Source organism: Catharus ustulatus, chromosome 14 (genome assembly GCF_009819885.2).
Source record: "Catharus ustulatus isolate bCatUst1 chromosome 14, bCatUst1.pri.v2, whole genome shotgun sequence".
NCBI classification, from domain to species: domain Eukaryota; kingdom Metazoa; phylum Chordata; class Aves; order Passeriformes; family Turdidae; genus Catharus; species Catharus ustulatus.
This window is the reverse complement of record NC_046234.1, coordinates 12,002,178-12,023,767: the sequence shown is the minus strand read 5'-3', so window position 1 is coordinate 12,023,767 and position 21,590 is coordinate 12,002,178. Positions and strand designations below refer to the sequence as shown.

The 21,590-nt window shown below is 38.9% G+C and overlaps 1 protein-coding gene across 1 annotated transcript; it reads right to left on the bottom strand.

Annotated features, from left to right (window-relative positions):
- Positions 1-8,732: 8,732 nt before the first annotated feature.
- On the bottom strand, positions 8,733-21,472 carry FAM199X (family with sequence similarity 199, X-linked). The gene is made up of 6 exons (XM_033072294.2): positions 21,223-21,472; positions 18,329-18,548; positions 16,093-16,242; positions 15,599-15,760; positions 14,212-14,472; positions 8,733-13,377 (listed from the first exon to the last, which is right to left on the bottom strand). Exons 1-6 carry the CDS (start codon positions 21,408-21,410, stop codon positions 13,207-13,209), a joined length of 1,152 nt encoding a protein of 383 aa, XP_032928185.1. The 5' UTR covers positions 21,411-21,472; the 3' UTR covers positions 8,733-13,206.
- Between the last annotated feature and the right edge of the window lie 118 nt (positions 21,473-21,590).

Below are 21,590 nucleotides of genomic sequence, written 5' to 3'. Positions count from 1 at the left end.
GCCTGTGGAATTATCTTTGAGAGGGCAGCAGTGCCAGTGGTGGGGGAGATTACTTGCACTTGTCTCTGCCATTTCAAGCAGGATGGCTTAGAGAGAGCTAGTGGGGGATTCTACAGAGATGAAGGAGGACAGAGCACAGGCCTTTTATTTCCATTTCAACATCACCAAGTCCAGACCTTGCTGTGGGTAGGAAAAATCCTGCTGTCAACTTCCACAGCCTTTGTAATAAGGTCTCAAGCTAAGACAACAGTGCATATTCTTCTTTAAGAGCCATGCATGCCATACCATGGTTACCAGCAGCAAAGAGCAAATAAACCCAAGGCTAAAATCAACTAAACTCTTGACATTGATTTTAACATGGGTAGAACTCCACCTCAAGGATGTACATTGCAATTACTCAATTTTATTGCCAAGCTCTTCTGACAGGTCTGCTCTGCGTTGACACTACACATGGGACTCCCATTTAAAATTTGCTTTAACTATTTTTCTGTTAACCAGTCACCCCAAATGCAGATTAAGGTGGAGGACATGAGTGTCAGCCACTCTTAGGTGCACATAGATGCAGCATGTGGCTAGGAACACCACACAGAAAGGCAAGTTCTTCAGAAGAACACAAATACTCCTCCTGATCACTGATCAATCAAGTGTAAATTATTCAGCTACACTTCCCACAGATACACTTGCCTGGCATTCAGGTGAGCAGGTGGAGCAGTGCTCCCACTCAGGGCAACAGCTCTCTACAGGAGTGACCTTCTCTTCCTCTTTCTTCACTTCTCCTTTCTTGAAGAGTTTGTCAGGCACTGCAATTAAGTCTGTGAGCACTAGTGGAGTTAAAGTAAACAGATGTTTAATCTTTCTGGGGAAATATTTAAGAAGTGTACCCAGATGTATTTACTGAAGATTTCACTAATTCAAATAAATCAAGTTAAAATTACAGACTAGACTGGCTATTGTCAGCTTTCTGAAAACCTTTCAATTCAGAAAAGCAAATGGAAATGGTAAGTTCATTTGTCCTTAGCTTTTGACTGGGAGCAGAGCTGACATTGATGTGGTGAAAGACATTAGTATTTAACTACTTGAAGAAATTCACATTACCACAGTGTCCTTTTAAATTGCTGTACTTATGTTCGCCACATAAGTTGCTATTAGCAACTCTAAAAACAAAAGAACCCACCCCTTATATTACAGTCTTGAACACAGCAAAGGTTTATTTTACTGTTGCACATTCTTTGGAGCTTTCTTCATTCAATATTTGAAATAAAATTAAAATGCTATCTCTGGAAAATAACTATTTCTTCAAAAGTGTACATATCACTCACTGTAAAAGCAGACTTTATAAACTAATGTAGCTGACAAGTAATCTCCAAGTCTTATATAATAAAGAAAAGCAAGTTCTTGTGAGAATATTGACTTTCCCCTTAAAGTTGACTTTCCACCTTTCAAGCTAAATAAAAGCATACTGGTAAAATCCTTAAATTGAAGTGATTTTTTGATTTCTCTGCAGCATGTGATAATTCCTGTTTGCCCTCCAACACTTTTTTATTTACATAACACTTTTCCAAATTTATAGTACCATAAATTCTAGAGGAGTAGAGTTTAGATGTTATCTATTTAAAATTGAAGCAAACATTTTATCTAGGACATATCAAACCCTTTGAGAGAATCTGCCTAAAATATTTAAGAAATTATTCTCTAGGAATAAATGAGGCCACCTGATGTTAAAAGCAAAATAATTTTTTTAATGCCTGCTTTACTACATAAAAAGTGTGTCTAACATTCAGATTTGGTGGGCTGAGTTTTCCATTCAGGTAAACAACATTCCACTGAAATAGCAAACAAAATCCTTGTTCCTGAAAACACTCACACTCATCATTAACAACACACAGTGACAACATGGCTTAAATTCAAAATAAACCAACATGCCAGCAGATTCTCATACAAGAGGATCAAATTAACAACTCAAATGAAGAAAACAGGTCCAATCTGGCAGTGGAGTAGTATTAAAGAAGGAGCAAAAGTATTAAGTCAGGAAGAATATTGGAAGGTCCTGCTTCCCTTTCAGAATATGTCAGAATCCAGGTTAGCTCAGAGCATTGTGTTTTCCTCTCTAAGAACTGGGCAGTAACACATCTTAGACTACAGGAATGAACACAGGATCAACTTGCTGCTCCATGCATACTTAGATACAAGCATCTAACCTGTTTAAGTAACACAAGATAAAGAAAAGCTTCAGAGAATGGAATTCTTTCACTGTCACCATTATGAAATCTCATTGGCAATTTATAAAAATATAACCAGCCTCAAAATTTGCCTTCATGAAGTTTGCAGCAGCATAGTCACATGTTCCATTAGGCTCCATTATCAATAATATTCTTTATGGTACTTTAGTCAGGGGACACGGCTCATTAAGCAGGGGGAAGGAACAAGACAAGAGTGACAAGAAGAGGAACCTCAATGGCAGAAGATTGTTCACATCACATGCATCCAGCAAGTGAGTTTATCAGTTTGGAAGATACACTTTCCCCATCAGTGCCAAAACACTTCACTAAAGAAATGTAGTTAAATATGCCTTCAGGAATGGGCTGAAATACTGCTGAAGTGGGACTTTCAGGTCTCATTTTAAAGTGAGACTTCAAATTCTAGGCTGTAGAGTTAAAGAGGGACCAAAACTCCTTTTTCTCTTACACTAACACTCTTACCTAGACCACCTCCAAAAATATTTTTTTAAAAAAATTATAGCCAGGCTCAGATTCTTCTCAATTCTTACTTTTTTCTGGCAGTACTGCTCAAGTTAATTTTTGTTCTCTCAGCAGAATAGATTCTAGATTTCCATGCTTTTCTAGTTGCAAAAAATGCTGCTTTCTTCTGGAACAGAGGATCTAGATTTACTTCAGTCACTACATTAATTTTTCTAATGCATTCCAGGTCTCTGGAGACAGGTGGTTCAGGATGGAGAGAGATAAATATAGCTGCTTCTCCATGGAGCATTCTGTTGCCTCAGGTTTCCAAATCCAAATTAAGTAGTTAATGATTTATGTATACACTGAGCATTAGCATCTTTGTGCCACGTTAGTCATCAGATCACAAGTGGCTCTAAAGAGGCTTTAGTCAAACAAATGAATATTAGGTTGAATGATTCAGCTCACTTCATGTAAACAGTTCCAGCATGTTCACATCGATCACCACTAAACAGCACAGAGGCAGCAGGCTCAGTTGTAAAGGTGAAGGAAAAAACCAACACTATCAAGGGAGTAGCCCCTGGCTCTTCTTTAAATTCAGGTTTTATCATATGGATATGCCTTCTCCAGATGTATTATCCAAGCTTGCAAGCATTCACTGTAGGTAGTGCTTTTATTAAAGCTTCACTGATGCAGTTATGAAATTGCAGGACTGTGTCTCTTCCTTTAGAGATAACTTTCAGCTTCCACAGCCACAAAAAACCCTGAACCTGCAAATGCATAATCAGAAACCAGCCATATTTATGCATACAAGCAAGTATTAATGACCTTTTTTAACCTAACTCCCAGTGCAGAGATTTAACTTGGACCTTTTAGACACTGAGCAGGCAATACAGGGCAGGTGTGAATTCTTCATTCTCACCAAAGCTTCTAGTTGTACATTTTGCTCTTTAAACCAAAATTTCCTCTGAGGGTGTTGGGTTGACTTTCCTCTTTCTCAGTTTTGACATTCAAAGTGAATAATTTTATCATCTTCATATTGTCTTCACTGACAAGACCAACCCTCAGAAATCTCAGACTCAGGAAGCCAGGGTGGAGGAATGTTGAAAGGAAGACTTTTCCTTGGTCAGGAAAGAGTGGGTTAGAGAACACCTATGCAAACATGACATCCAGAAGTCCATGAGCCCTGAGCATTCTAGTAATGAGCAGGGTTTACTCTGCAACAAGGAGAGCAAAATGGTCTCAAAAACAGAGCCAACTTGTAGGGATGGCCTTAAAAATAAAAACTCAGAGACAACCTGAATAACACCAGTTTTCAAGGTTAAATTAGTTTTGTTTTACAGATTCAAGATCATTAGTGCAAATGGTTTGGCCTGACCAAGTAGAATAATTAAATTTCAAGGAAGGGAACAGTCATAAAATATTTGTTTGTTTGTTTATACTCTGCTTTAGGTAAAGTGACATCAGAAGTCCTTTAACAAGAGTACTCCTCAGCTGTATTCCCAGTCCCACATTGACAACAAGGCAATTCTCTGAATGTAGAGAAGATAAATTGTGCTAATGCCACTAAGCAAACATGACATTTTTGTTGTACTGTGATCATAGATGAGTCACCAAGTAAAATGATTAATCACAAATCCATGTTACTAGGCTCATTTAGAGATGATTCTCCCTTGACAAAGCAGGTAGAAGCTCTAAATTTATAGGCTAATGCGTTTATTCTAGCTGTAGCAGTCTCATTATTGGTCTTAAGCATCAGAGTCTGCAGGAAATTTGTGTGCAATTAAGCTAAAGTGATGACCTCCTTATACACATTTTGGCACTTTTTTATCTGACAGTCTGTTGTGCAAATATATAAATGAATTGAAGCATTACATAGAAATTACATCTAATGCAATACTAAGAAAAATAGACATATCCCCAAACTTTAATACATATGCCAATAAGGTATCTCAACCATAAATTACACTCATTTTATCAGTCTACAAATGGGTTTATCAGTCCACAAATGGGTTTGTGCTAAGATTTTAGACTGCTTCATTTTTGCTTGGCTAACATTTGTAACTTCTACAAACAGTTTTATGACCTAAATTGTTTCAGGAGGAAGTGCATGCAACATGTTTATAAGTCAAACACACACTGTGAATACTTTCTATTTGGTAAATAAACTCACCTTATTTAAAAATTACGCATAAAAAATATTCTCTATTACTTCATAAAGGCTTGCAGCACCATAGTGCTTTTTCCCTCACCTTTAATTTAATAAAATTAAATACTGATATAAACTCATGCATTTTTTATCTGCCTACAGAACTAGTCAATATAAATTGTCACTAAAGTGATCATTTCCATCTACCAAGAGTAAAAGGTTGTACCAATCCTAGGCATGACAGGCCCTGGTCCCCTGTACTACCTGAGAGGGACTATTCTAAAGCAGAGCTGGCTGCATATCAAACGTGATTTAAAGAACATTAAATAAATACATGACAATTTTATGAATCAAATTACTTCCTTAGTAATTAGTTGAATATAATAAATATACTTCTGAGTGTGTGGTAAAAGTCACCTAGCACCATAATCACAAGTTTTTAGACCTTCCTAACACACAATGTTTCTGCTTTGTTCAGCAGTAACAGAGATGGGATACAGAGGTCCCAAACTGGTCTGTGTCCTAGAAGAGCAGGGAAGAGTTGCCAAGTAGAACCACCCAGGAGTTGTGAGATCCTAAGCAAAAAGAATTTATAGTAACTGCTAAGCAGCTGACACTGCTCCTGCCAGAAAGCACCAGCCAGGAAGTGAACACACCACTGTGCTCTGGTTTTGGAGCAAGATCAAAAACAAAATCTCTGGACATGCACAGACCTGCCCTGCATGAGGAGCATTTATTGCTCAAAGCATATGCCCATCATCAGAGTTCTTCTATACTTCCAGTGCTCCTCAAGATCATAACTGGTGCATTTCATCTTTAAGTACCTCTGGAACGCAGGAGACATGAAACCAAAAAAATAATCTAAACTATGTTTAGATCCTGTTCATACCTGAAAATCGACCAGCTATTAAAATGAATTAATTTCAGCTCTTCCTTTGCTTCTACTAGGCACAACAGGAAGTAAAAAAAAAACCCTGTGACTAATTATTTATTTCTACACTGAACAAAGAAAGCAAGGACTAAATCAACTTTTAAACAACTAAGAAAGGAAACAAATACCATGAAATGAGAATAACCTAAATAAGAAGGATGGCCTATAATGAATTAAAACTATGTTTTCAGCAACTCCTGCAATGACCTGCCATGTTGTACTCACATTTTACTGTTCTCAGGAAGTACAGACAGGAACTAGGTGTCAAGAAAAACAAGCTTTGTAGATATAAACAGCTATATGCCACATTTTAAATCTCTTTACTCTGTGATTATAATTTACAACTTTATTCTCTCCTTTCAAAAGTATTTGGACACACATTTTCCCTAGGGGAAATATCCTACAGTTGAAGGCTTTAGAATCTGCTACTGTTTTTATGACAGCTACTGACACAAAAGAGGATGGCTCTGCAATCTCACAGAAGTGCTCAAAGCCTTCTTAGTTCTTCACAGAACCATTAAAAGCTTGACTTCCAAGAATGAACCCAAGAAACCAGGGAGAACTCCTCACATGTTCTCTGCAGTTAGTACTGTTTTTGAAAGTTAGCAATAACAATCAGACAAGCAAAGACAGAAAAAGAACAGCTCCCTTTGAAGCAGTACTTTCCTTTGATCCAAAGGAAGCCCAATCCAGAGGTTATTATTTTTTAAAAAAATAAAGCTAGTCAAGCTACATCTTTTCTGCACTGCCTCCCAGGGACAGACAGCTATGTACAATATGAGACTCAGCACATTATAAGCAGGCTGCTCGTTTTCTATCATCACCTAATATTTTCAACTCTAAAATTCTCAGCCCCCAGTGAGGAAGTCTGAATTCAAAACAGAAATCAGGAAATTTAAACAGCAACACAGTGCATACATAGCACTAAACTGGAGTGTACTTCCACCTCTGAGTTGCACAAAGCAGGAACAGGCACGAATTAGCAATCACCATGAACAGAAAAAGCTAACTTTTCCCTTAGTCACTGGAAATGTTATTATTGTAAAACTAATCCTTAACAGACAGATCCCTACTTCAAAAACAACATAAGAGGAGAAGCAAATCCCCCTAACATCTTGTAACAGGACAGGACCCAATAAAGAAAAGCGTTTGTAGCAAAGCAACTTTAGCAGGTGTAGTTCAAAATCTGGTAAATGACCACAGTGCTCCCCCTGGTGACAACAGACGGGCCGAGGTACCAGTGAGAATCAGCACAGCGCTGCACACTCCAGCAGCACCTACTGCAATAAATCCTCAGAGAAACTTGGTAGCAACAGTGCAGTCGCTTCCGCTGAAGTAGGATCAGGAAGACTCTAACGCCACGATGAACTATCATGCTTCAGCTTCAGGAATGTGTTCTGCATTATCAGAAATAAGTTTTTACACCAGTGATGCTGTCAGGTGTAAGCCACTGCAGCATGGAGGAAATTTAAATTTTAATTTGATTTCAGCACTAGAGAAACAATTTTCAATGGATGAATGTTCTAGAAGGAGATGAAAAAATGTTTTCTACCCTGTAGAGCACAGAATCTCTAGGAACACATATAAAGGGTCTCAGGAAACCAATCTGTAACTAGTTTTGCACTGGGAAATGTTTGGATGAGGTGTACAGTTCAGGCTCATATAGTAAGAGTGGGTTTAGGACAGCAAGCCCATAACCAATAACAGTTTCTCTGTCAATTAAGTAAAGCAAGCTTATCAATCAGTTTTCCAGGTGTGGAAATCTTCATTCAGCTTGTGCCTCAATAGTTTTTGGCCATCAAATGAGACTTCCTTAATGCAGTGAAACTGGCTACACTTGAGAGAGAAATGCAGAAATGCTTAAGGATGGCTAATAAGAGAATCATAACCCCATTGGTTGTGCCCATGTAACCCTGGTGACAGGCAGCTGTTTGTCAGCAGAACAGACTCACACGTGCAGCCAGTTGCTTGATAACAAACTGCTGCAAAAGGACAGCCTGGGAAAGTTGCTGGGAATCAGAAATGTAATCATCAGCTTCCCTGCAGCTTCTGGGTGCTTCCAAGGAAACATCAGCCCTTACACGCGAACATCCCAATGGGCAAAGGTCCTCAGAAACATTTCAGTTTGGATTTTGTTGCAGAACATTCCACACTGTCACTCACCTTCGGGTGAAAATGGAATAAACACACAAGCAGGCTGCTGCCACAAGAGCAAGAGCTTCCACAGTTCTGTCCACAACAATTAAAGATCTTTCACAGTTTGACAAGACTTGCTGTGTCTTGTTAATATGCAGCATTTTTCACCCTGTCCTTCTCCATCCCATGACACCTACAGAAACTGGGATAGCAACACTTGGTCAGTTTTAACTTCTGTCAGTGTTTGATGAGAATCAACTCCCAGAAGAATTTGATCAACCTTATCAAGACAAACAAGGCAGTTTTAGATCCCTGAGATGCTGCAGGAAACTTTCTGCATGCTGAGGAACACATCCCTATGCCAGCTATCCTCTTCTCAGGTTTTCAGAATTTTTATTGGATTCCAAGGGGAAAAAGGAGTTTTTGCAATATTACAATTCAAACTTCAGTATTGCAGAAGGCAAATTTTGTTCAGGGAGACAACTTATATAAGCTGGCAAGTGTCCTCACTCTTGCCTATGCAAAGACTGCTGTGTCCTTGCTGGTGCTGAGCATATATATAAAAATACCTCTGGCACAGGAATCAAAACAAAGGGCAGACAGCTTTAAGTACATGACCTTGGGTTATACAATTCACAACAATTAATTGCTTCCCTATGAAACAATTCTTGTCAGATTTTGTGGTCAACAAACCCCTTTAGCTAAGGGGGAACAGTTTGCTTTCTGCCATGAAGAACAGTTAAGATGTGCCACTTTATTTGTATTTTCTGCCTGAAGAGTGACTCCACAGGTCCTGTGTACGAATCCCCTGCTCTGAAGAAGATAGCACATTGTTTCATAAGAGTATCTTTGCTATATTAATTTTAATTCCAACCTGTATTTCAATATGCACACAACTATTTTCAAATACAATGAAAACTTGAATTCAACAGCATCAGAGCTTTCAGTATATCCTTGACAACTTCAGAAAAATCTCTATAAACATTGTGTAGATACAGAATGTACAGAGAATGGTTTTCTATACAAAAGTGCATTTTAGCAATACAATTAGCAGAGAACCTGGAGGAAAAACCCCTTCAATTTAAGCAATACCATATACTCTAGTCTATATCTTCATCTCTCCCCAAACAAAAAGAAAGAAAAAAAAAAAAAAATCAACCCCCCCACCTTCCCCTTGCTTTGGTTATTAACTATATTCAAGGCTTCAATATTACAGTTATTTTTTTTACATTGAAGAATTTATTTGTCTTTTGGAAATGTTTTAAAGTTAGCCAGATGAGAGATAATGCAAATATGATTCATCAGAGTTAACAGTCAAAATAGACAAACTTTGAATATTACTTAGATTTGCCCTTGATAAATTAATAAACTAATCTTTGCAATCCTTAAATGGACAACTGTTGACTTTTCTGTGCCCAAGAATTGCAAGATCAGTAAGCTTAAGAACATTAAACCAATAAATCTAACAACACTTGCCATAAAAATCTGGCTTATATTAATGAACTTTAAAAGCTCCCAAAACAGTCAAGTTTATTAATATTTATAGACCAATGCATCAACAGATTTCAAAGCTGAAAAGTGTTAGGAGAAAAGAAATGGCTTCAGGCCATTCAGCATAGATGAACAGTAAATATTGCCATTTTTATCTTTCTCTGTTGTAGATGCACTCTGATGCAAATGCATATAAGTAAGTTCAAGCAGGTTGGTTGGTTTGTTTTCTCCCCAGAGAATGATCTTCACAGGTTTCAAACCACAATAAGAGAACTAAAATTTGAGCCCAAGAAAGTCTTGCAAAGACTTTTCCTGCTCTTCCCAGTAAGCACCCCATACTGAGCACATTGTAACCATCTTTTTATCAGCTTCCCAGATTAAAAAAAAAATAACAAATTATGACATTTTATACACAGAAATCAGCCAAGTTTGTGAGGCAGCTTTCTTCCTCATATTTAAAAATCATATTAGAAAATAATGCTCCCTTTTGTTTACAGTCCTATTGCAATCAGACTTTCAGTGCTCCTTCTAAGCCTTTGTAGAGAAAAAGTTACCTTGGAAGCAAACTGTAATTGTTACAGGTGTAAATTGATTATATTCACATTGCAGTGGGTACAAAGTTCCTACAGTTTCAGTACCATGAAGCCATGTAACTATGAGCTTTTTCCTGTGTGTCTCTGTGTTGCTTTTAAGCTTGATATGTTTTCTCTATTAATAAAAAGCAAGAGTTTGATTTATTTTTTAAGAAAAAATAAACATAATAAGGATGCATTATTTTAGCAGTCTGTTATTCTTCATCAGAACCCAGTAGTTACACCTTTAGCCACAATGGCCAAAAAGAATCAGCAAAACCAGATTCCACTGAAATTCCAACTGTTTGACTAACTCCAGAGGCATTTCACAAAAATTCATAGATTTAGATTGGAAAAGTCCTTTAAAGATCATCAACTCCAACCCTAAATCTAACACCCCCAAGCCCATCACAAAATCGTGTCAAAGTGCCACATTTCCACATCTCTTAAAACTGCATGGATGGGATCTTCCTGAGTAAGCACTGAGCATGCTGCAGGGAAAAACATGAATCTGACAAATAAAACTCCCTCCACCACAAAATGAGTATGTCACTGGAACTGCAGAGGATGAGAAGGCAAAAAGAAAAAAAAAAATGTGTAGAAGTGTGTGAGAACTCTGGAATCCCAGAGTCACTTCAGGCCTGATCCTCTGAGATCAGGAAAAGACAGCATTATGTCTCTGAGTACTTGGCAAAGAACATTCAAGGTAAGCAAGATGTTATTCTGCACTCTTACCAGAACATTCAGAGTTTTGTATTCTTTGTATTCTTATGAGCATCCTGGATCTATGAGATCACAGAGTTATAAATTACTAGCATGGAATCCCTGGAAATCCACTCTCTTCTACCATTTTAACTGTCACACACATGACTGAAGTGCTGGAGACAACACAGCACAATCAGCTATTCTGGCACCCAGGACCTTTCTGTCCAATGTAACAAATGAGCAACTGGACTCATCTAATCACTTAGAATAATTTATACTTACATGCTCACACTATGATGGAAATACTATCCTCCCTCAATTCATGATCTCTGGAAGCTAGCAGACAGGTGAGCAGAATGAAATGTACCTCATCAAAATGATGGGGTCTTCTCTCAACAAAACCCTGAGGCATTTTGAACTCTGAAAAACTGCTGAAACAGAATAAAGTGACACACTTTCATGCTCCACCACACTGAGATATTGCACCTTTCTTACAATTCAGAGTTTCAATTCTCTACAGTAAAAAGTGTGCATTTTTCTTCAGAAAAATATTCAATCACATTTCAATGTCACTGCAGAAAATAAAAGTTGTACTGAACTGTGACAGTGTACACATGGTGAAGTATTTAATGATGAATTCATCTATTACCATGGAAGAGTTTAACAACTAACCAAATTGATAGAAATTCAATTTTATCTTCCATACAAACTATTTAAAAGCAGCTCCAGATTTAAGTCAATTGTATTTCTCAGTAAAGTGTATAGTGTTAAGAAGTTTTCAGTATTGATTATACAGGAGGGAGGCATCAACCAGCACAGTACAAGCAAATACTGACAGGTCTCAGACACTTTTGGTTAGTGGGACAGCTAATATGAGCTTAAAATGGCATTACCTGGATTTCAGTCAGTGAATGGCCAAGTTTGGGGACCTGCTGTAGAGCAGCAGTAAGTTCAAACATATTAGTTTGAGTATGGACCTCATTTATTTCTTACCAAAACCTTTTCAGAGGTCATTGTTCAGGTATTTTACCAGTCAGTTTATTTTGAGGCTAAAAGGAATGCTACTTTTGAAAGAAAAATACTTCAACTGCAAGGGCTAATAAGTCTGTGCAGGACATGGAACATTAATGTCAGTAGTCCTAAAGCTGATCATGCATTCTGCAGGATTGAGCTATATCCTGCAATTACAGACACCTGTGGCCACACTAAACTGTTAAGTTCCTTAATTTAAGAGCAAAATTAATGTAATGAAGGATCAACATAATAAAAAATTATTTCCTAAATTCAGAACTCAAAAATACTTTTATAATTTTTTAAATTTCACATTAAAATTTAGAAACTACCATTTTTATCTCAGCCATGGGGGGAAGGAGTTCTATAAAAGTAGTTCCAAGAAAAAGACTAAAATCAGCTTAAAGATTGTCAGAATTAAGAAAAAGGTTGAAACTACTACTATTTGCCTACCTGAAAGCCAAAATTTTACATAATTTTCTTATAATGAGAAATTTCAAATGCTGATAGACAACAAAAGGAGAATTCTGATCATGTCATGGTGTAACAACTCACACAGAAGGCAATCTCAGCTAAACATACAATTTTAAAAGTACAGTTGCATTAATTAAGTTCTCCTGTCAACAATATGAAACTATTTAGACATGCTTCTGGGGAAGAAAACCACTGAAGTTGTGTGCCACTTGTTTGCACTTCTGTTTCCAGTAGTGTTTTTAAATATTTTAAGTAGTTTCCTAGAAAACTTAATTGCAGGTTAATGTATTTTCAATACATAAATGTGTTCTTACTGGAATTTTTTTCACAGAAATACTAGGGATGTACTGGTGATCCATTAGAAATGATCATAAGATATTGAGCAGCAAAATAACCTTCTGAAGACTAAGCTTGCAATTATTTTGAGGGGTTTTTTTAAATTTTAGTTGGTTCCTAAGAACTACATTATTAGGTAGCATTTGTATTACAGATCCTCTGCATTAGATGTCCTGCTTCTTGTTTTCTGTGTAGTTTTGAGTTAAATCACAACTTTTAGAAAAGTATCAACAGTACTTTGATTTTGAAAAAAATCAAGAGCAAGGCTGAAGTAAGCCCCATAGAGCAAAAGATTTTTCTTCATGCTAAACAATCTTCCTAATAATGGGAAAGGAAGACAGAAAAAGTCAAGTGTAATACTAAATCTAAGTTGAAAAAAAACCTAAAAAAGCTGAAGCATAGTAATGCATGCTTTGTGTCATCCAAAAGCACCCCTAGACTTACGTGCAAGTAAGTTAGCATGTTAGCCAAGTTCAAATTCCCTTAAAATCATATCTATTCAGCAGCTGATCAGAAGACAGGTAAGTTTCTGAATTCTTTGTTGCAAAATTAGTCTCAAAAAGCTGAAGTTACTCAATACTTAGACCTTCTTAGCAAAATTACACTTGAGAAAAGATCCAGTTTGTATTGTTAATACCAATCAAAATTTGGTCAAGAAATATATGTAAACAATAAGGATAATACATTTAAGGCTTAGAAAGAACACTGATAAATTCACCCCTGTCACATTAAAACATCCACATCTCCTTCATGGTCCTCCTCAGTCACTTTTAAAGACAGCACTTCTTCATTAAGAAATAATCCACTCAGTCTTTCCTTTCGAGCTTGTCTTTGTTCTTTCAGCTGTCTCTTCCGTAAGGCCTTTTGCTGGAGTTTCCGTTGCTTGGAACGTTTCTGTCAAAATACAGAAGAGACAAAACATAAGATTTTGTTCTGTAAATTAGAAGAAACATCTCCAAAGCTGGCAAATATAAATTAACCGCTAAAATAACATCTGCTCTGAAAAATATCAAATATGAATTCTCAGAGGTGGTGTAAAAAAATTCATCCAAAATCATACCTAATATCAAAATATCAAGACCATTTACCACAACTGAATTATGAGGCACATAACCCTGTGATGTTGCATAGTCCAGTCTTTGATTGGAGGAATCTTTATTGCTAAACCCTGTCTTTATTTAGAAATGTTACAGTCTTACATTAACAAACCCAAGAGCAAGAAAGAACCGTCGCTCTCCTTCAAACTTGAAATTAAAATTATGGGGACAGGAGTGCCACAGTACTACTTTAAATGTAACACTTCAGAGGGATCTTCTCACCAAGAAATCTCATGAGACAGGCTCAAAGAATAAATAAGATTCAAAAAGTCTGATGAAACTTCTAGTTGAGAAAAAAACCAAAAACAATTAAGGGTGTCTGTACTGTCCAGAAATGATGCTTAGATTAGAGTGATCACTCTTAAACAATTTTTTTCTTCAGTTACATGCATAAGCCCTTATTCAATCCCACTCAACTTATCCTAAACAAAAGGAATTGAAATATCTACTACATACAAACATCAGGTTTTTGGTTAGAAGTGATGGGAAGAGCACAAGTTTAAACTCCTTTGGATCATTGGTTTAGCTAGATAACTCCTTCAGGACAAACATCCCAGGTAAGATCCCATGAGCAAGCTTCAGGAGTTAAGACAGCTTAATTCATACAGATACACATAACTAGAAACTTTACTTTTGAATCCCGGATTCTTTCTGCAGCACTTGTGGACAAATTGCTGTCGCTGTGCGCTCGACTCATGTTGGCACTGGAGTTGGAAGCGGAGTTGGCAACGCTGGAGCCACTGCTGCTTGCTGAGCTGACCATGCTGGCACTGCTGCTGCTGGCACTGGCACCACTCACACCACTGGTACTTGCACAGCTGTAGCTGCTCCTCTTCCAGCTCTCCCTTGCAGAGCGCTGGCGAGGTCCGTGTTCCTTGATATAGTTTCTCACCTTTAGAACAGAGGTAGCAAAATTACTATAGCCTGATAATTGCTGCACTGAGATGCTCCTTATCATGGAAAAACCACAATCTGCCTACTAATAATGATGAAGTTATTGGGTCAGCTCAGTTAGGCTTTCAAAACATTATCCTGGGGCTGCTTAAATCCGAAGACATCTGGAGTCACACAGAGAATTTAACTAAGTTAACATTTGTGAAATTTCACTATGGAAGGAAGCAAAAAAAGCAGCAAGGGCTGGGGGGGCTCTTGTCTCTTCTGCCTGTCAGCTTTGTGACTATGTAACAATATGGTCTTCTTTTAACATCAAACTGAAATATCAGACAAGTTTAACTGAACTAAGTTGTTTACTTAATGTATCAAATCCCTTTATTTGCCTAGGTATACTCAAACAAAAGTGGGTGCAAATAAAGAAGCACTTTTCTACTTTAATATGACACTTAAAAAATGCTTGAAATATGAAATGGACCAAGCCCATAAAAGCAGTGGATGTTTTCCATCTTCAACTTTATCTTCATTATTATCAGTGCAACATTTAGGAGATCAGCTTGTTTGGACACTGCATCTCTTCCCACCAACACATCTCAATAATTCAATGACTGAGAAGACAGTAGGATGTATCTATCCTATCAGCCAGGCACCCTTCTTGGTTATAACTGGCATCTTGTAACATCTTTAAAATGTATTATTCTCTATCCCTTTCTGGTAGAAATGAAATTCATGGTCTCCCCCAGGGAATTCCAATCTTTTGGAATTTTAAATGCTAGTTTACATTCAGTGAGCAAATGAAGACCCTCAGCTAGTTGATGGTCATGAAATGGAGTACAGGGCCATAAGCAGCACCAGGTCCACAACATAACTCCCTACACACTCACCAGCTCTTGCTTAACACATAGTGAGAATATTTAACCAGTCTTCTTTTATGTCAAGGTTTAATACATACAAATATGCTTCTGACCTCTATTTTCCGTCACTGACAGCATTGTGCTCTAGTGTCTCTCTCTACTAATCTAATGATTGTGCATAAAAATTGATCACAATTTTTGCAATTGGTAAGATTTTGCAAGATATAATCGGATGCTGAAACCTTCAAGTCAAATGTACAAACCTCAACTCACCTGTTTCAGTTTTTCATCTGTGAGACAGTTCAATTCAATAATGAATTCACTATCTGTGGGTGAGATCTGAGCAGTAGGATCGATAATTTTGATAATATCAAGTTGCTCTCGGAGACCCATCTCTGTACTGACTTTGCGACTCAAATATTCAATATATTCAACCTAGGACCCAAAGAAAAGCAAGTCATTTTGAAGTATTATTGGTTCTAAATGAAAGACAGAAAAAAGGAAGAACTGACAGAATAAAACACGCACAAGTATGTGTTCTAGCTCATGGTTTCTAGCCTTGAGCATCCTTAAAAACTTAGGGTGAAAACTTGAGTAGGCATTGAACTGCCTCCTGTAGATCCAAAGGACAAGGTTTAGTTTTATGAATCAAAGAGTACTGCACAGGTCTGCATTTACCCCTACAGCAAACAGGATGGCCTCTAAGTTGTGTCTTTTAATTGGAAGTTCTTCTGTACATTGCAGTTCTCACATAGGAAAAAAGTCACCTGTTCATCATTCGTCATTGCACTCCATGGAAGTTCATCAAGATTCCTGTGCTTGTTTTTCTTTTTGGGAAGCAGACAGGGAGAGCTTGGAATACTTGGTATAACATCAGAAAGCACATCACTCCCACTTGTAATGTCGCTGCCAGGCAACTTGTAACATGCAAAAGGAAGAACAAAGCTTTAGAATACAGCAGGCGGATTGTAAATCATTGTAACCCTATTAAAATTCAAAACATACAATCAAATTAGCAAAGCATTGATTATCTCTGTACCTTAACAAACTCTTTCTAATTACTCATAAACCTGCAATACTCCCTTGAATCTTCCCACAAACAACAAGTGCAGCAATTCAATTCACAGTATTCTGTACTTATCAATCCTCTTTTTAAGAATTTGTGTTTAAGAAAACAGCAGCTTGAAGTCACATTTCAACTATTTCCCTTCTCCATCAGTGGAAATTATCCTTTGCAATCCAAACCTAAATCTAAACTGCCCATTTTGGAACATAAGTCTAGTTTAAGGAAGATAATTTTAAAGTAGGTCTGTAATTCCTAACAAACTCCATAATTACACAAGACAATTCAATTAAAATCACTGTCATTTGCCTGGAAGCAACTGAGAACTTCAGCTAGTTTCATTTATACTCCTGATATGTGACTGCTGAATGCACTTCCAGTTAAAGTGGGACAGTTGGATTACTTGTGCTCGGATTCTGTCAGGTAAGACCATAAAGAGCTACAAAAAGTCTTTCCAAAATCCTACGAATCCAGTCAAGTAAGTCTCTTAGGAAACCTTGTTTTAAAAAACAAAGAGTAATAAAAAAGCTAGTTACCAATCAAACATACTGTCAGTTAGCTAAGGCATAGGAAATGGCTTATTTTCAGAACAATTGCCAAGTTTATCGGGTAATTGAAATTTCACAATTCAGTGAAGCTCTAAATCTTTGGGATCCAACCTTAGCTGTTCCTGCAGGCTGCACTGTACACACACACTTGTAACTTCAGTGATAAAATACAAATTCAGACCAGTAGTTGGACTAAATCAGGCAGAAATTCAAAGCTGATCTCAGTACATGTCTCAAGTTCACTTGCATCTGGAACAGCATTGGAGCTTTCTTGAAACCAGTTTTCAGTTCTTGTACTGTCCTTAAAGACTCTACATGCTCTGACTAAGCTTTATGACAAAATTTTAAAGTATTCCTCAATAAATTTTGAAGCCCTATGTCGCCTATTTCAAAGTTATATAAACATTCACAGTTGATTTAAGTCTTTAATATAAAAAGTCAATTTAGGTCTTAATATATTAAAAATGCATATCACATTTGAAAAACTGATGAAGAGGGAAGACTATCACAAACTAGAAATACCCAACAAGGACTGCATCCAGCACAGTCTAGGGAAAAGGATGTGATTCATCTTCCTATTCTGGTGAGACAAAATGAGCTCTGTACTCTTACTGGCATAGAAAAAAACAGGACAGAAATTAGCTATGACAGAGTTTGTACACTTTACCTAGAAAGGTCAGTAGGACCAGATATCTATAACCAGATTTCACTAGCAGGGCAGATCCTCAGTAATAAGGGTCTCAGCTCATGGCTACAACAAACACATGCTGGTCCCTAAAACCTACCGACCATAATATGTCACATCCTTCTTTGGAGAGTTGACTTTCAGTCTCTCCTCCTGATTAAGGAGTTTGGAATAAAATTAAACAAAACATTTTTTTCTATAGTTCAAGATTCAGATACGTGCTTCAGTAATTACAAAGAGACAAGTGCTGAGGTCACTTGGTTTGATCAGAAGAGGAGACTGAGGGGAGACTTCACAGCTGTCTACAGCTTGCTCAAGAGGGGAAGAGGAGGGGGAGGAACTGATTCCTCTGGTGAACAGTGACAGGACACAAGGGAACAGCGGAATGCCAGGTCAGGGGAAGTTAAGGTGAGGTATCAGGAAAAGGTTCTTCATCCCCCAGAGGCTGGTCAGGAACCAGAACAGGCTCCCCAGGGCAGTGGTCACAGCACCAAGCCTGACAGAGATCAAGGAGTGTTTGGGCAATGCTCTCAGACACAGGGTGTAATTCCTGGGCTTGTCCTGTGCAGGACCAGGAGCTGGACTTCAGTGATCCTTGAGGGTTCCTTCCAACTCACAATATTCTATTCTATTACTTTTAAATTACAGCTAAATCCAGCATGCAATAGACTACACACAATTTTACAGTTCCAGTGGAACCAGTTTACCTGCCACTCAAACTCGCTGTCTGACCAATCCCAGTACGTGCTGATAGAAGAGGAGACATCACTGCAGACGCTGCCCTCAGGGAACAGATCAAAAGAGGTGAACTCCTGGTCATCCAGCAGAGAGTAGCAATCATCCTGATCCCCCACAGACACTGATGAGAACAGCTCCTCGCTGCACTCCGAGCTGGCCACGCTCGTCCCACAAGATGTCAGGTTCCACCTGCAAAACAGGACAACACAATTAGAGAGCAGCAAACCTTGGCACCATGTGTCCTAAGAAATTCCTTTAAGCCTTGTAAAACTATCTCCACTTTGCTAGTCAGTAATATTATACACTGATTATTGAAGTTATAATTATGTAAATTGAAGTATTATATTTTAAAATATTTTCAAAGTACATGGACAACACCAAAGGGAACACAGTGTTACAAATATCAAGGCAAAAACCCATACACAGTTAATATAATTACATCTTTATTTTGATATATTATCAGTTTCTACCCCAGAGCTATGACTCCTGTAGTATGGAAATTGTCCTTTTTCTCCTGCTGGTTGGGTTTTTAAAACACACTGATCTAAAAATAAAATTTTCGATATACTGGGATATTTGAACTTCCACATAAGCTGGAATAAACACAACTAAGTAATTAATCAATTTGACTTCAGAACAAATAGAAGTCAAAAAGAAATTTCAGGTTGATAGTCCCCCATAAAATTAAGGTTTAATAAGGAAACACATTATGGATCTGTTATTCACAACTCTAAATGTCAAAAACATTGGACATGCTATTGGAATGAGACAGTGCAGGAGGGGGAAGTGACCTGTGTGAAAATGATACCATGCCAAAACTAAACACTTTTTTCACCTCATTACAAAGCTAGTTGAAGTTGCTGCTAAAGGAAAGCTATTGAGAACTCAATTTTCACAGAACAGATTTTTTACTCTAATGAGAGTAAGCCAGAATGTAACAAGCTCATGAAATCAGGCTCCATATCTGGATTTATTTTACATATTGGAGAAAAGTAGGTCGAGACAAATATGAGTCAGCACAGCAGCGCAATATGGCCAAAACAATTTGAAAAGCACTTCTAAAATGCACCACACAAACCCACACAATCAACTCCTGTTCCATCAGCCTGTCCACTAGAAAAACACTCTTCTGAGCAATCCTGTCACCAGAAAGGCTGGTCCTCAATCTCATTAAGCTGCATACCAGGTCAGCTAAATATGTTTGTGATGGAGTCACATCTACTTGGCCAGATGTGAATTCACCCAATGTTAAAGACATTCCCAAAACTTTCCTTGTAGCAGATTCAGGAGTTCTTGCCCTGCCTCCCTTTCTGCATCCCTTAGAGATGTGCAATGCCTTGCTGGTACAGACTCTTGTGGGCAGGACAATCCACTGGCAATGAGCAGAACAAGACACTGGTGCCACAGCACATTACTCAACATGAATACAAGCTTCAGAATCCATGAAATAATGATGAAAGGAAAGACAGATGGACAAAGCTCCCACACATATCACAACAAGGGTGAGCACCAGCAAACTACACAGATACTCCAGGTACTGGAGGCACTCAGCCTGGCCTTCCCATAGCTGGGCAGCTGCTCTGCTCCCTGGGGTGAACTGGATTAACAACAAAGGGGAGCTACATTAAAATTGCTCCTAACTTTAAGAAAATAGAAATCCTTATGTGAATGCCAGGCTTAATCAGTGCATTGGCCTAATCAGTGCAAGACAGAGCATGTCCTTTTCCAGAGAAGTCAAACAACCCCATGTGCCAGGGTTACAAGCCAGGCTTGTAAAATGAGCAAACCTGAGCAACACACTTGGGAAGGCAACACAAAGAGAAATGTAGAAAATTAAGAAAATGCAAATTTGGTGACTATCACACATTTATTTACAGATATTCTAAGAATATATCTTACTGCTCATGTCTTATGACTTAACTATATTATGAAAGTGTATCACGCTTGATCAAGACTCTTCATGCTGAATCATTTAAGAATGTATAATTAAGAGTTTGCCCTTGTGAATGACACTTTTAAAGTGCAATTTCCATGACTTCATACAAATTCACTCTTCATAATTGTGTCTCAGAAATACTAATAACTCATAAAATAATCTTGCAAGTCTGGAACAGGAATGTTGGACACTCCTATGTTGAAGACTGAAATCTCAGATTATTCTCAAAGAAAGTTATTGCTATGTTTAAGCTTAATACTACGCATTAGCAGAATTAGTTCTTAGGAAAGCAGGACCGTGGTTTTGATTTTATGAACACAGAGCTGCATTTGCACTTCTAGAATAGACCTTTTCTACAAATTACAGGCAGAATAATTTGCCCTTAATTAGTAGCGTGGGGTGGAAATGTTTCTGCAGGAGTCAGTGCAGACACCAAGTCGCCTCACTGTGAATCCCCGCCTGGTGTCCATGCGAGGCCTGCCTTTAAGTCTTATAAATACACCACTATGTAGCTGCCTACAGTCTTTAAAAGTTCAAAATCTCAAAAATTAAGAAACTCGGAATAAGGCTAGGAGCAACCTGATCCTAGTGGAAGATGCGCCTGCCCAGGGCAGGGGAGCTGGAACTAGATTACCTTTAGGGTTCCTTCCAACCGAAACCATTCTGTGACTCTATGAAAAAAACACATCTTAAACCCCGACCCAGCTCACACTGTCAACTGTAACGTGGCGAGCCGAGCCCAGAGCAAGCCGAAGGGAAGGGTGGCCCGGCGGACACACGGCTGCAGCCCAGCCCGGCCATGCCCGGCCGGAGCACGGGAGGATGCGCGGCCCTGGCGGGGCGGCCCCGACCCCGCCGCGACCCCCGCGCTGCCCGGCCCGGCCCCTCAGCACCCCCGGCCCGTCCGCCCCGGCGCGCTGAGCGGACCTGTTGGAGTGGAAGCGATGCAGAGGGTCGGTGCGGTGGCAGGAGGAGAGCTGGCAGCCGAAATCGCTGACGTCCAGGCAGCCCTCCTCGCTCAGGCTCAAGCTGCCGCCCCGCGGCGGGTGCTGGTGCGAGAGCAGTGGGCACGGCTCCTCGGGGGTCAGGAACTTCTCGTACGGCTCCTCGGTCATGGCGGCGGGCACGGGGGCGGCGGGCACGCCTCAGGCAGCGGCGGGAGCGCCTCGGGCACACGGCGTCGGCGGCGCCGCCATCAGCGGCCGGTGCCGGGACGCGCCGCGCGCTCGCGGCGGCTCCTTCCGGCGGCGCGGCCCCACAGCGCCCCCTGGCGCGGGGAGGGCGCGCGGCGGGCG

Bases quoted from the DNA above. Each gene is read 5' to 3' on its own strand.
- FAM199X (XM_033072294.2), bottom strand. From the start codon at position 21,410: ATGACCGAGGAGCCGTACGAGAAGTTCCTGACCCCCGAGGAGCCGTGC. The intron at 18,549-21,222 runs GTCCGCTCAGCG...CCTGTTTTGCAG, and splicing joins CATCGCTTCCACTCCAACAG to GTGGAACCTGACATCTTGTG. The intron at 15,761-16,092 runs GTGACTTTTTTC...TTTGGGTCCTAG, and splicing joins CAATGACGAATGATGAACAG to GTTGAATATATTGAATATTT.